This window comes from Chlorocebus sabaeus, chromosome 23, assembly GCF_047675955.1.
Source record: "Chlorocebus sabaeus isolate Y175 chromosome 23, mChlSab1.0.hap1, whole genome shotgun sequence".
Taxonomy (NCBI): Eukaryota; Metazoa; Chordata; class Mammalia; order Primates; family Cercopithecidae; genus Chlorocebus; species Chlorocebus sabaeus.
The window spans coordinates 41969348-41985358 of NC_132926.1; the positions used below are offsets into that span (position 1 = coordinate 41969348).

Here is a 16011-nt window from a genome sequence, read left to right on the forward strand (position 1 = left end):
GGAGCTTATACTCCAGTGGGAAGAGAAAGGCAGTCAATGAACAAGTACACACACTATGTCAGGCAAGGAAAACAGGCAGAAGAACAGGGACAGAGAGTGCCGGGGGGGGGGCTACAATTATATGGGGTGGGGGAGGGGGAGGTGACTGGAAGGCCTTTCTGACTAGGTGGCAGCTGAACAAGACTCAAAAGAAAGTGAGACTGTAAGCTGTGGATGTCTGAGGGAAGGGCATGGCAAGGGCAAAGGCACTAGAGTTGGAATGTGTCTGGTGAGGAAGGGAGGGAAGGTGGAGCAGAGGGCATGCGGCAAAGTGGCAGGGGTCACAGAGGTGGCAGCAGCCCGCTCACAAAGGGACTTGCTAGTTGCTGCAAGGATTCTAGCTTTCACTCCAGTGAAATGGAAAGCTATTGGGGGTCTGAGAATAAGACAGCAGAGGGCATGAGCAGGAGGAGGGGACCAATTATATGGCCATGATTGCAGATAAGAAATAACTTTGGAGCTGTCCCAGTCTCCTCAGGCCAGTGGGGATAGATCAGGAGTGACCCTCAGCAACTGGCTTTCCCTGCTTTCGAGAGAGCTTTGTCTTCCCCACCCCTATCTATCCCTAAGCAAAAATTCAGAAAATTTGTGTGGGCCAGGGGAGGGTACTAACTTCCTCACTGCTCATCAAGGTGCCATAAACTGTAGAGATGCATTACTTTATTTATTCTTTATCACAATCCTGTAATCCCAGCTCCACAGACAAGAAAGCAGAAGCTCAGGGAACTGGAAAAACTCTACCAAGATTCCTAAGCCAATGTGGCTTTTGGTGGCACTAAGCAGTGTCCTTGTTGGGACATTCTGTCATCTTATACCTGGCAAAGAAAGAAGGCACTGGACTGGTTTATGCTGGAAAGGCTTTCCAGGGCAATGAAAATGCCTGATTGGAGTTTCTGATGAAAGACAGTATAAAAGGCTCAAACAAGCCAGGCAGTAATTCCATACTTAGAGCCAATTAGCCAGAGATGCCAGACCGTTAAATTTCCTTCTTCTTTTCTCACACTGACTAATGAAAGCAGCATGAGACACCAAGAAGAGTGTGCAGGAGAAACATGCCATTATATCACCTCCCCCACAATCTCTGACTGTGGAATATGAGGCCTCTCAACATTCTGCTGACTGGCCAATGGCCCGGTGGGCCCAAAAGGGTACCCCTGAAGATGCACTCCCTTTTCATGTCTTCAAATCACAAAGAACCAGGGTCACTGGGTAGTCCCCAACATACAGGCTTAGAAATCTGGTTCAAAGGCCCATGAGGCTTTTGAGCTCCATGGGGGCAACCCAATGGACTGTGCTGAAGTAGAACTTATTTCATTTTAAATCAGTATATTGCCAGATATCACAGTCCTACCCGAGAAGAACATATATAAAACCCCAATATCTGGACTCATAGGAATTAAATAGCAAGGGAAGGGTCTCCAAGGGAAAGTGACAAGGGGATCAGACACTGAACATGAACTCACAATCACCCTTTGAAATGGTAATATTTGCATTCATCTAACACATATTTACTGAGCACACACACACATACTCACACACACACACGTGCTCAGCACTGTTGAAGGTGCAGTGGAAGCAGAGGTGAAAGAAGAAAAAAACTCTTGTCTTTGAGAAGCATACAAGGGGAGGCAGGGTACACTCAAAGATCAGGGAGGTAAAATAATTTGCTCAGGTCCTAGTGTTAATGAGATTTGAATCCAGCTTTATTGCACTCCACTTTACCTCTGTCTACCAGGAAACTGGTGTTCTACTATAACTTTCAGGTGGTTTTTTGTTTTGTTTTTGTATGTTTTAGGGATGGGGGGTGCAGATAAGGAAGGGACAAGGCTGAAAATATTTTCCTTTGGTGGTGTTTGAGAATTTCTGCAGAATCTGTGCTGGATCACAGCAGCAGGGCATAATGAAGAAATGCACTTAGCCTGGGATCAGGAGACATTTTGTTGTTGTTGAGAGACAGGGTCTTCCTCTGTCACCCAAGCTGGCGTGCAGTGGCTCAATCCTAGTTCACTGTAGCCTCGAACTCCTGAACTCAGGTGATTCTCCTGCCTCAGCCTCCTGAGTAGCTAGGACTACAGGCAGACACTACCACATCTGGATAATTTTATTTTATTTTTTGTAGAGATGTGCTAAGTACAGTGGCTAGGCTGGTGTCAAACTCCTGGCCTCAAGCGATCCTCCTATCTCAGCCTCCAAAAGTGCTGGGACTATAGGCATGAGCCACTGTGCCTGGCAGGAAACTTATATTCTAGTTAAAACTCACTGACTCTGGAAAGTCACTCTCTGGGCTTCAGTTTAAATGTCTCTAAAAAGAGGGGGTTAACCTAGCAAGGAATGGTAAATTGGTTCTTCTTACACCTAACAATTCAAATCTATTCATGGTTCCTGTCTAGAATGCTGGGGTATGCTAAAGCCATATGCACACTTAGTGAAAGGAGCTGTAACTGCCTAATGATGTTTGCTATAAGGTCAGAGGGTAATAATTAATCCAGATGATCATGTGAGGACTCTGCCACTTCTGATGATTCGAGGTAGAAGTCATTTTAATTTCGTGATGAAATTTTAAAAAACCCTTCTTCCACGACTTTCTAACCAATTCACAGGAGTATCCTTAAAATGACAGATCACCTATATTCCGATATAAGACTAGTGATAGTGTTTAATGTTTCATTTTAAACAGTTATGATACTATGGCATATTTATTAGAATCTAGAAATAGTTCTGTCATTTAGAATGTTTCAGTGAACAGGAATTCACCTGTCACCACTGAAACTTGTGGTAATGTTTCCAAAGATCTCTCATTCCATATGCCTTTTTGCAATGTGTCTTACCACTCTCCCAACAAGGAATGAAGTCTATTTTCCTCCTCTTGAATCTAGGCTAGATAGACTTCATGTTGCTTTGACCAAGAGTGTGACAGACGTGACATTGTGTGACTTCTGAGCCAAGGGGGTGAAAAAGCCTGATGGATCATTGTATTGTGGCTATGTAAGGTTTGGGGAAATTGGGATGAAAGGTATACAGAACCATTTGTATTATCTTTGCAATGTTTTTCTAAGTCTGAAATTGTTTCAAAATTAGAAGCTAAATTAAAAGTTTTTTGTTTCATTTCTTTTTTAAGGCTTTTATTTTATGTTCAGAGGTACATGTGCAGGAAGGCCTGGCAGATTCCATTCTTACATTGTAACATGGAAAAAACCCACCTACTCTGAAACTCTCATGCTATGATAGCAGCACTGACAGACCATGCAGAGGGACAGAGACAACCAACCCCAAGCTGTTTCAGTCATGGCAGCTGAAATACCAGACATGATTTTTTTTTTCTTTTTGGATTTGAGATAATTTCTTGTCAAAATGAACCAGAAGTACAAGGTTCCATTGGAACTGAAACAGTTGACAGAATAGGGTTGAAGTTAATCAAATATTCAAGGACAATCAGATCAAACAAAGCCAGTAAAAGTGGAGAAACCCAACACTAGTTTGGAACGCACACAGAAATACTAGCATGTCAGGTACCTCCTGACCCCTCCCAGCAGTTGGCCATCATGCTCTCACCCCTCTCTCCCATCTGAAGCACTGGCCAAACCAAATGGCTTCTTTCTCTGTATTGCAAGTGTAAGTCAACCCAAGAGTACCCTTTTGGACATAATACAAAGCCAAGAAGAAAGTTTATGGATCATATGGGATGGTAGAAAGTGTACAAACCCAACCCAGCAAACTGCTTATCGTTATCTATGTTCCAGCCTCAGTAGATGCCAACGAGGAGCAGAGATGAATCAATCTTTCCTCTCAAGCCCTGTCCAAATTACGGAACCTCTAAGATTGGGGGTGGTTTGTGATGTAACAATAGATAACCAAAACATACATCAACCTTCCACCTATGGCAAATGCCTTAAATTCTGCTCTGGCAAGATCTGGCTGCCAAATGGACCTTTTGGATCTAATCCTTAGGGTGAGATCGGTTTCACATTCTTCTTGGCTAAGTGCTTTTGTTTCCAGAGTTCATTTTATACAGCACCACTGCTCTTATTTCAATAAGATTTATCTTCAGTATATCTTAAGAATATTAGCGAGCCAGGCACGGTGGCTCATGCTTGTAATCCCAGCAATTTAGGAGGCTGAGGCAGGTGAATCACCTGAGGACAGGAGTTTGAGACCAGTCTGGCCGATAGAGTGAAGTCTCGTCTCTACTAAATATACAAAAATTAGCTGGGCATTGTGGCACACGTCTGTAATGCCAGCTACTCGGGAGGCTGAGGCAGGAGAATCACTTGAACCTGGGAGGCGGAGATTGAAGGGACCCGAGATTGCGCCACTGCACTCCAGCCTGGGTAACAGAGCAAGACTCCATCCCCCCACAAAAAAAAAGATTATTAAAGGATTCCCCCACTTTGTGGTAGGAGGGTTTTCTTCTCCCTGCAATGTTTGTTCCCTTAGAATCCCTTATTTTCTGTTTGGATCACCATCTTTCATCTTGGAGCCTTTCTTTACTCAGATGTCTGGTGAATCTCTGTTGCTGGTTAATATCAAAGGCTAAGATTCTATCACTTGTAGCCTTAAGAGTGTTGACCAAAACAAATGGTGAAAGCCTAAACACTAAGGTTGATTGAATTCAGACATAAAAAAGCTAAAATGGACTGTACATAAGGTAGACACTATTTAATCTGGAGCAAGAAGAAGGGCTCTGAAAGAAGTCTGTATAGGGTGCAGTTGAAGCAAATAGGAGTGGTAAATTCTACTGGAGGTATAGTATAGGTAAGGAAAAGCTTCAAGGAAGAAAAGATATTTTCTTTTGATCTCCAGAGATGTGTAGGGTAGGTTGTGGCAGAGTGGGGATCAGAGGTGGGAAGTAAAGGAAGCAGCATGAACAAAGTTAGGGTATATGGACCAGCATGGCAGTTTAGAGGCCTTACCTACATATAGACTACCTAGATGATAATATCCTGGATTTTAAGCTGATGTAATTATTGGATGAGACATCTAGTGGTGGTGGAAGGGGGTGTATATATTTTGCATATGAGGGAGATGTGAATTGTTAGGAGTAAAGGGCAGAATGTGGTGGACTGTTTGCACAGATGGTCACCAATTCCTCTCACCCTGTATTCACATGCCATTCCTCCAAGATGGAGTCTATTTTACACAAATGTTTATAACAGCCATTATTCATTATTCCTAATAGCCAAAAAGTAGAAACAACCTAAATGCCCATCAACCAATGAAAGGGTAACTAAAATGTGGTATATCCACAATGGAATATTATTTGGCAATAGGAAGGAATGAAGTATTGATACATGCTACAACATAGATGAACCCTGGAAATATCAAGCTAACTGAAAGAAGCCAGTAACAAAAGACCAAATATTGTATGGTTGCATTTATATAAAATGTCCAGAGCAGACAAATCTATGAAGACAGAGTAGATTAATGGCGGGGAAGAGGCCGGGCGTTGTGGCTCACACCTGTAATCCCAGCACTCTGAGAGGCCGAGGTGGGCGGATCACAAGGTCAGGAGATCGAGACCATCCTGGCTAACACGGCGAAACCCCGTCTCCACTAAAAATACAAAAAATTAGCTGAGCATGATGGCGGGCGTCTGTAGTCCCAGCTACTCGAGAAGCTGAGGCAGGAGAATGGCGTGAACCCAGGAGGCGGAGCTTGCAGTGAGCCGAGATCACACCACTGCACTCCGGCCTGGGCAATAGAGCGAGACTCCGTCTCAAAAAAAAAAAAAAAAAAAAAAAAACGTGGGGAAGAGTGGAAGGAAATGGGAAGAGATTGCTAAAGGGTTTCTTTTTGGGGTGATGAAAATGTTCTGTATATAGACCAATGGAACAGAACAGAGGCCTCAGAAATAACACCACACATCTATAACCATCTGATCTTTGACAAACCTGACAAAAACAAGCAATGGGGAAAGGATTCTCTATTTAAAAAATGGGAAAACTAGCTAGCCATGTGCAGAAAACTGAAACTGGACCCCTTCCTTATACCTTATACAAAAATTAACTCAAGATGGATTAAAGACTTAAATGCAAGACCTAAAACCATAAAAACCCTAGAAGAAAACCTAGGCAATACCATTCAGGACATAGGCATAGGCAAAGACTTCACGGCTAAAACACCAAAAGCAATGGCAACAAAAGCCAACATTGACAAACGGGATCTAATTAAACTAAAGAGCTCCTGCATAGCAAAAGAAACGATCATCAGAGTGAACAGGCAAACTACAGAATGGGAGAAAATTTTTGCAATCTATCCATCTGACAAAGGGCTAATATCCAGAATCTACAAGGAACTTAGACAAATTTACGAGAAAAAAACAACCCCATCAAAAAGTGGGTAAAGAATATGAATAGACACTTCTCAAAAGAAGACATTTATGTGGCCACCAAACATATGAAAAAAAGCTCATCATCATTGGTCATTAGAGAAATGCAGATCAAAACCACAATGAGATACCATCTCACGCCAGTTAGAACGGTGATCATTAAAAAGTCAGGAAACGGCTGGGCACTGTGGCTCACGCATGAAATCCTAGCACTTTGGGAGGCATGGTGGCACATACCTGTAATCCCAGCCACTCAGGGGGCTGAAGCAGGAGAATCGCTTGAACCCAGGAGGTGGAGGTTGCAGTGAGTCAAGATCGTGCCACTGAACTCCAGCCTGGGCGACAAAGCGAGACTCTGTCTCAAAAAACACAAAACAAAACAAAAACAATAAAAAGGAAAAAACAGATGCTGGAGAGGATGTGGAGAAATAGGAACGCTTTTACACTGCTGGTGGGAGTGTAAATTAGTTTAACCATTGTGGAAGACAGCGTGGCGATTCCTCAAGGATCTGGAACCAGAAATACCATTTGACCCAGCAATCCATTACTGGATACATACCCAAAGGATTATAAATCATTCTACTATAAAGACACATGCACAGGTATGTTTACTGCAGCACTATTAACAATAGCAAAAACTTGGAACCAACCCAAATGCCCATCAATGATAGACTGGATAAAGAAAATGTGGCACATATACACAATGGAATACTATGCAGCCATAAAAAAGGATGAGTTCCTGTCCTTTGTAGGGGCATGGATGAAGCTGGAAACTATCATTCTCAACAAACTAACATAGGAACAGAAAACCAAACACCACATGTTCTTACTCATAAGTGGGAGCTGAACAATGAGAACACATGGACACAGGGAGGGGAACATCACACACTGGGGCCTGTCGGGGGATGGGGGGCTAGGGGAGGGATAGCATTAGGAGAAATACCTAATGTAGATGACAGGTGCAGCAAACCACCATGGCACATGTATACCTATGTAACAAAACTGCACATTCTGCACATGTATCCTAGAACTTAAAGTATAATAATAATAATAAAAGAAAATGTTCTGGAATTATGATAGTGATGATGGTTGAAAAATTCTGTTGATATACCAAAAACCATTGGATTGTACAACTTTAAATGGGTAAATTGTATGGTACATGAATTATATCTCAAATATACCCAAAAAACAGGGGGAGGAGGTAGGTGATATCTGTTCCCCCTCCTGTTGAAAGTGGCTGGCCTTGAGACTCATTTTGAACACTAGAATAAGGGGTAAGTGATGCTATGCCAGTTCTGGGCCTAGCCCAAAATCCTGGTAGCTTCCACTTTCACTCTGTTGGAAGCTTGCTGTCATGTAAAGCAGCTTAAGCTAGACCACCCAATGATGACAGACTATGTACAGAGAGAGGCCTCGTGGAGGCAAACCAAGACCCTAGTCATGTGAGTGAGGTCATCTTGGATAGCTTACACCTAGCCAGGCTGACAGCTGAATTAAGTAACATGAGTGACCCCACGAAAGATCACACGAAGCAAGAAGAGCCTCCCAGCCAACTCAGAGAATCATGAGAAATAATAAATCATTGTTGTTTTAAGCCAGTGAGTTGGGGGTGATATGTTATGCAACAGATAACTGAAACACAACCTTTCTGAGTCTCAGATTCCACTTCTATAACATGAGACTGATACTATGGGGTTGTTGTGAAGATTACATAAAGCTAACACCAGCATGGTGCTCAAGAAATACTAGTTGTTATTCTTAAAAACCACCCAGGAGATCCTTGACATAATCTGCAGGTATGCTCTTCTGGGAGGCCTTATTCCCACAAGCACTTGCTGCTTCCAATCACATGGCTTCCAAAAGGTTGGCTTCTTAAAAAAACAAAAGGTGGGTTTTCTTGCTACAATCTCTGACACATGAATTCTGAATCATAAACAGATGACCAAGGAAGGTTCTGCTTAGGTTAGCCATTTACCCGACCCTGCTCATCCATTCATCACACCTTTATTAAGCCCTAACTAATTATCAGACACCAATTAAGGATAAAGGAGATCCTCCTTCCTTTGAAAAATAAACCATTTCTACCTATGTATCTATTAACATAATATGCTACACACTTGAACTTGAGTGGACAGAGAAAGTATCTACAGTAGTAGATAAATCTAAAATCATTCAACTGGAAAGAAAAAGCTTAAATTTCCATATAGAGCTCATATACATAGCATGAGAACACATAATTCTGACTGGGAATCCCACAAGCAATACCAGAGCAAGGAATGAAATGGGTCCCTAAAGGGTTCATCTCTCAGTGAGGCTACATCCTTCCAAGAGTCCCATTCACAGAACATGGACCCCAGGTGACAAAATTTGACCATTTAGCACTACCTGCTATGTTTTGGTGCAGAACGGATCTGGGCAGTTAACAATTCACAAGCTAATGACAGAGAAATAAACTCCTGGGTATATCCGTAGGGAAGGATATTAAACAGCTTTCAACTGCATTTGTGAAACCAATCATGATTGGTAACACTGAACTAAAGAGGCTTTTAACCCTAAAAAGAATTAAGAAATTATTTTTCATCAAAAAAGCTGACATCAATACTTAAATTATATGAAAGGTAAGAAAGATAACCAAATCTGTATTTTCTGCATGAACAGTGGACAAAGTCCACTGAACCTAGGAAGCACTTATTCTAAACAAACTCAATAAAGTTCTAAACTCATCAAATGCTAGTTAGAGAGTCAGTATAAACAATATTGGCCTAGAAATGGACAAGAAGACCATGAGGGCTATAGGTGAAAGAACTAACACCAGGCAGGCATTGGGCTGAGTCTACCAGATAACTCAAATGCTGGCCTATCTTTCTCTGCTGACATATAATGTATAGCAAAGTACACAAGTCATAACTATCTATCTTGAAGAATGTTTACATCAAGATTAAGATACAGAGTATTCCTAACACCCCAGAAAGTTCCTTTGTTCCCATCCCAATGAATAACCAGTCCCACCCTAGTTTCCCAACTCCACAGCCAGGAGTAACCATTATGTTGATCTCTGGTGTCATACATACTTTTTGTCTGTTTTTGAATTTCACATAAATGAAATCATACCCTATGTTGTCTTTTATGCTTTCTTTCATTCATCACAGGGTTACCTTATTTTGAAGCAGAAAACCCAGAAGCTGAGGTTTATTTTCAGAAAATGTTTCTCTGATGTCACAGGCCTGAATACCAACTACTCTGATTACACTGGTTATACTTCCTGCCCTCTTCCGAGCATGCATTATAAAAACTGTTACAACAGAACACAATTTTGGATTGCAAAAGTTTCCTTCCAGATAAATTAAATTATTTAAAGGTATTCAAATATTCTATTCAATCTTAACAGAGTATAAGCTTTGCCACTATAAAAGCATAATCTTTTCCATGAATGTAAAATTCTTATTCTAGAGAATCATCAAGTCCTAGAATAAAACTAACTAGCAATTCTGTTATTACTTTTGATTAGTAAAGAACTAAATGACAGGAAAATCTCTCAAAGGAGGTATAAGGCACTAAATTCAGATGAATGTGAGTCAGCTCAGAAAAGGCAGGAGAGGAACAACAGTACAACAACAAATTGTAAGTACAGATTTTGAGGCCAAGCTATCAGTATTCTAATCTGGAAAGTGCCCCTTCTAGCTAGGTGACCTTGGGCAAGTCATTACTCTAACTTTATACCTCTATTACATCACTATAAAATGGGAATAACTTCATAGGGTTGTTGCAAGGATTAAATGTTAATGTATATAAAGCACTTAGGAGACCATGTGACACACAATAAGCACTTTTTTTTTTTTGAGATGGAGTCTCACTCTGTCACCAGGGTAGAGTGGATGGTGTAACCTCGGCTCACAGCAACCTCTGCCTGCCAGGTTCAAGCCATTCTCCTGCCTCAGCCCCCTGAGTAGCTGGGACTACAGACGCGTACCACCACGCCTGGCTAGTTTTTGTATTTTTAGTAGAGACGAGGTTTCACCATGTTGACCAGGCTGGTCTTGAACTGACCTCAGGTGATCTGCCCGCCTTGGCCTCCCAAAGTACTGGGATTACAGGCATGAGCCACCGTTCCTGGCCATAATAAGCACTTTTTAAGAATTAGCTATCTTGATCAGGCACGGTGGCTCATGCCTGTAATCCCAGCACTTTGGGAGGCCAAGAGGGGTGGATGATGAGGTCAAGAGATCGAGACCATCCTGGCCAACATAGTGAAACCCCATCTCTACTAAAAATACAAAATTAGCTGGGCATGGTGGTAAATGCCTGTAGTCCCAGCTACTTGGGAGGCTGAGGTAGGAGAATCACTTGAACCCAGGAGGCGGAGGTTGCAGTGAGCGGAGATCGCGCCACTGCACTCCAGCCTGGTGACAGAGCAAGACTCCGTCTCAAAAAAAAAAAAAAAAAAAAAAAAAAAAAAAAAAAAAAAAAAAATCAGTTATCTTAAAAAGCTGAAAGGGGCTGGGCACAGTGACTCACACTTGTAATCCCAACACTTTGGGAGGCCGAAGCAGGCGGATCATGATGTCAGGAGACAGACCATCCTGGCTAACACAGAGAAACCCCGTCTCTACTAAAAATACAAAAAATTAGCTGGGCGTGGTGGCAGGTGCCTATAGTCCCAGTTACTCGGGAGGCTGAGGCAGGAGAATGGTGTGAACTTGGGAGGTGGAGCTTGCAGTGAGCCAAGATCGCACCACTGCACTCTAGCCTGGGCAACAGAGCAAGACTCCATCTCAAAAAAAAAAGCTGAGAGCGCTATTAAGAGAGCAGCTATTCTGACAACCAAAGGGCTATAAAATAGTGACCAAGACATCTAGCACAGTGCTCCTCAAGATGTTTTATTTTCAATCCTTCATAGACTGATACTTTCTGTAAAATGCAAGATTACATGCTTGGATGTCACAGCAACACCAAATTGCTCTAAAAGTTTCTGAATGTTTACTCTCACTTTCTGTACATACGATACAGTCCATAACTGTTCACTGTTCATTGACTGGCATTTGCCTACAGACTGAACTTTGAGTAACACCGTTTTATAGCACACAAGAAGGACTCAAGAGCCTCCTGAAAACTCAACTGGAAGGTTAAATAGAATTATGAAAACATTTAGTAAGAAAAAAGAAAAACCTAGTAGCAGGGGCAAGAGGATGACTTGAGGGTCAACAAGCTGACAGATAAAATAAACTCAAGAGGCTAATTATTAAACCTAAAATATAAAGCTTGCTGCAGAGCAAAGACCCAACTGCTAATTCCCTCCCTACCCCCAAGTGCTCTAAAGGGTGGCCCTCAAAAAACACGTTGGCCAGGAAGTCATCGGCCCCAGAGGGGACAAGAAGTGTGAATGTAGTAGGCAGAGCTGACTTGGGCCTCTTTTCAGGAGTGAGAATCCACCCTAAGCCATCATCAAGCTTTGGGGACATCAAGCACAAGTTGCAAAGGCTGGAAAGAGTTTCTTCTCTGCCAAAGAAAACATGCAAACATTTCCTTTGGTGACACAGGACTATACACCCACATATTGAGAGACACACACCTGTGGTTTTAGGAGGCTCCTGAGGTCCACCCTGCCAGCCGTACTGTGGGTATCCTTGGTAGGGGTACCCTTGAGGAGGTGGGTAGGGTCCCCCCATAGGTCCTGGACCCATTGGTTGTGGTGGATAAGGTGGGTATGGGGCCGTTGGACCAGGGCCCGGATATGGTGGAGGGTTCCCTTGGTTCATCGGGGACCTGTAAAGTGCACCTAAGAGACAAAAAGAATGAAAATTATTTGCATTTAACTGTGGAAATCATCAGGAATAAAATTCTAACCCATAAGATCATTTACAAAATACCTTCAAGCTATATCAAGCCTTGTGCAAATCTCCAGCTCTGCTCATTTTGTTTCCTTCTCACCATCACTACAATTGGCAATTATTTTATATATTTATTTGCTTTTTGCCTATTTCCTCCACTAGACTGTAGGCTGTGACAGTAGACATCAAGTAAGTTTTAGATCACCACCATGTCCCTAGAGCACTGCACAGTACCTGGTACAAGGCAGTCCCTAAATAAATGTGTTAAATGAATAACAAGATATTTTGTTTTTTAAATCCTCTGAAATGTCCATAAATGTGATTGGAGAGCTTTAAGAAAGTGTTCTAACAGCACTAACTATGAGTCACATCAGTGGATGCTGATCCACTACTAGAAGCCCTCCAATCAACAGGGTTGAGCCACAGTGGGGACTTCTAACAAGCAGCACCGGCAGCAATGACCAACCAAAGTTTGTAACCATCACCATTGCTCTGGGGATTGGGGTGATCTGGTTGTTCTTCCCAGACCTGCTGCTCTAAGCAGTTGGACAGCACTGTCTATAGAGAATGGCAAGCGTCTCCTCTGCCTATCCAGGCCCCTGAGACTCTGGGGGGCTCACCAGGAATACTTATTTGTGTTTACAGGACCCTGTCCTCCATGGTTTGCTTCTGTGAGGGAAGCCATGCTTCCCAGCCCCCAAGCCTGTTAATCATTCTCTTGATTGGGCTTGAAGTTCTCAAGGCCAGCATCTTGTTTCCGTTATCTCTTCAAGCTCCACAGTGGTGGTGACTTTCAGATTAAAAACAAACAAATGGCCAGGTGTGGTGGCTCACGCCTGTAATCCCAGCACTTTGGGAGGCTGAGGCGGGTGGATCATGTTGAGATTGAGACCATCCTGGCTAACATGGTGAAACTCCGTCTCTACTAAAAATACAAAAAATTAGCCGGGCATGGTGGCACATGCCTGTAGTCCTAGCTACTCAGGAGGCTGAGGCAGGAGAATCGCTTGAACTTGGGAGGTAGAGGTTGCAATGAGCTGAGATCGCGCCACTGCACTCCAGCCTGGGCAACAAAGCGAGACTCTGTCTCAAAAACAAACAAACAAACAATTACTGGGGAATGCAAAGTATAAACTCTAAGAATGTCTCACTTAAACAACATGATATCATCTGTCATACTGCTGCTTTGTGCTGTTACCCATATCTTACATCAATAGTTAACTTTTCACCTATTTGGGTGTCTTCTATCTCCAACCAAATAGTAGGGAAGAGTCTCAGATTCAAAATGTAATAATTTCACTATTATTTTCCATAACAGGCAATCAATAAATTCCTAAGTGACTTTATTATATAAAGGACAGAATAGTCATAAATAGTCTAGGTTCCCTAAAATATCTGGATTACAGTAGCAGTGGACTTTGCTGGTTGCCCACACAACATCCATATTCTCCTCTCCTAACAGTAGTCAGGTTTCCAGGTAGATCTCTGCCCATTCTTCCTGTAGTTCATGTGCTTCAGGGAAAGCTCATCCCATCCAGCTCCAGGGTGAACCCAGTCTATCTAAACCAATCAGGGTCACTCTCTCCACTTTTTCATCATGACTGATTCAAGGAATTCAGGACTTAACCCAGATGCAAATGGCACTCCCTGGCCACTGGGACTGGTTCTGAAGTGGTTCAATCAGTAAAAAGCTCGGACTCTTAACACACTCCCACCAAACCTTGCCTTCTCCTGTACAAAGGTATACACAAAGTCTAGGAAAGATAAGGCCTACAAAATTACTGAGAGCAAATCTGCAGCCCTGAGAAGGAGCCAGCTTTAATTGGGCCACTCAGAAAGGCAGAGCAGAAAAAAGGAAAGAAATGGCATTCCGGATGACTTTATAACAACTCATAAATCAAAGACTAAAGCCTGGCCTAACCTAAACTACCTCTACAGAACTTCCAGTCCTGGAAACCGATGGTAAGGTAAGGTAATGAACCCTTCTGGGTGACATTCACAAATATACATTTATTAAGTGCTTTCTTGACACTGGACTAAGTAGTGAGGTATAGAGCTCAATATGCCTCAAACCCTACCCTTGGGCAACTGGTTGAAACAAACATAAGGACAATGATTTTTAGAAAACGTGGTAAATAGACTGCTGGGTAGGAGTAGGGGCTTAAACCTAGTAGAAGGAGGTGCTGATGGAGAGAGTGTCATTTGAAGGAGTGTGATTATAAATTGAAACTCTATGTTATGGGATCAAATGGCTTAAGGGTCTCTATTTCAACCATATCTGTATTATCTCCCATTTTTGACACCACCTTATTTTCCCAGGGCCTGAAAGGGACTCAGAAAAAAAGGAGAGTTCTTTTCCTTTTCTGCTCTCTGGTCTGCAACTGGCAACACACCCTGACCTAGGAACCTGAATGCAAAGGCTCATGGTGATTAACACTACAATTATCATACAAATTTGGATAAAAGCAAATGCATTTTTTTTCCTCTCTCCTACCAGGAAGGCTGTAGAAAGCCTAGTGAGCCCTAGTTAACACAGAAATCAGTCTCATCAATCACCATATGGCCATTCCATTATTTATTTTTAAATCACACAAGTACAATACAGTTATCATAACTACTTCTGTCCTGAAATTCAGTGTGTGTAACCTAACTTCATTAAAACTGCAGTTTAACGTAATCAGTTCAACAAGATCATGTAGATCATTCTCACTCTAGCAAAGTCTGGACCTATATTTCTTTGAAGATAGTGTTCATCTAAAAACAATGGGCAGTGAGGAGAAAAAAGAACAGAGTATAGAACTACTACAACTTCAGACCTCAATGTGTCATGACTTATCTTGACCTATCTGTTTGCATTATCCTGTGCAGTTCTCTCCCTGAGAACCTCAAAGCTCTCTTCCAAGTGTATGTGTCCTCCTCACTTACCCCCTCATCATGTTTCTCTCTCATTTTTGGTATGTATCTTTCTCCATCTGCTTGAGGAAAAAAAAATGTAAGGTCTAGAAGGGAAAAATCCCATGAGTTATTCACAGAGGCATTTATACAAAGGATAAACCACAAAGGTGCTCCAGCTACCATGACCTCCTTCCACACATATACTTTTTCCCTTTGTTCCCAACATAGACCGTCATCTTGGAAGAATAAAAATCTGGATCTATTTTCAGTTTCTTCTAAACAAGAAAAAAATCCCAGTGAGAGAACAGCAAAAGTCACAGAAAGAGCATCTGTGCTGGATGACAGATCCTAGAGCTGGCATTTGAAAAACAAGACTTCATCCAGTGGGAATCCATTGTTCCCAAGCTGGTAAAGAAGCAAAGCAAAGCAAAAAAGATTACCTAACACTGACACAGTATAGTACAAACCACTTTACATAAGCAAAACACAAAAGAGCTTTAAATTTAAGGTATGATACTGAACTTTGTAACATGGCTGCTTTCCCTTATAAATTTGGTCAGGTAAAATATAAACCCTACTCTAGTGAAGTGTTTCACTACAGATCAAATGCAAACTGTGTAAACTGTAGCATTAAAGACAAATCAGAGCTCTAAAAGGGACAGCTCAAAGAGTGCTGCAGTCAAGATCCATTAATAGACTGCACTGAACACTGCTATCCCACGATCTCATTCAAGACATACTCAGAGTCACGGGATTAGCAGTCATTCAACCACACAATGAGAAGGGCAGAAACTATTCTTTGGGAAAGTGGTCAATGGAAATAAGACCTCATCAAAGTAGAGATGGAGAAAAAAAAAACAATATTTTTCAATGTTGTTATATTTTTAATTACAAGACACCTGCTAGACAGACTGGCACTAACTC

The 16011-nt window shown here is 42.1% G+C and overlaps 1 protein-coding gene across 1 annotated transcript in view; it reads right to left on the reverse strand.

Moving 5' to 3' along the window:
• Positions 1-16011, reverse strand: part of CYSTM1 (cysteine rich transmembrane module containing 1) — a 65238-nt gene that overhangs the window by 33650 nt on the left and 15577 nt on the right. The window contains exon 2 of the mRNA XM_008014652.3: positions 11934-12140. Coding sequence (XP_008012843.1) covers positions 11934-12120 — 187 coding nt within the window. The 5' untranslated portion in view covers positions 12121-12140. The remainder of the gene's footprint in view (positions 1-11933; positions 12141-16011) is intronic.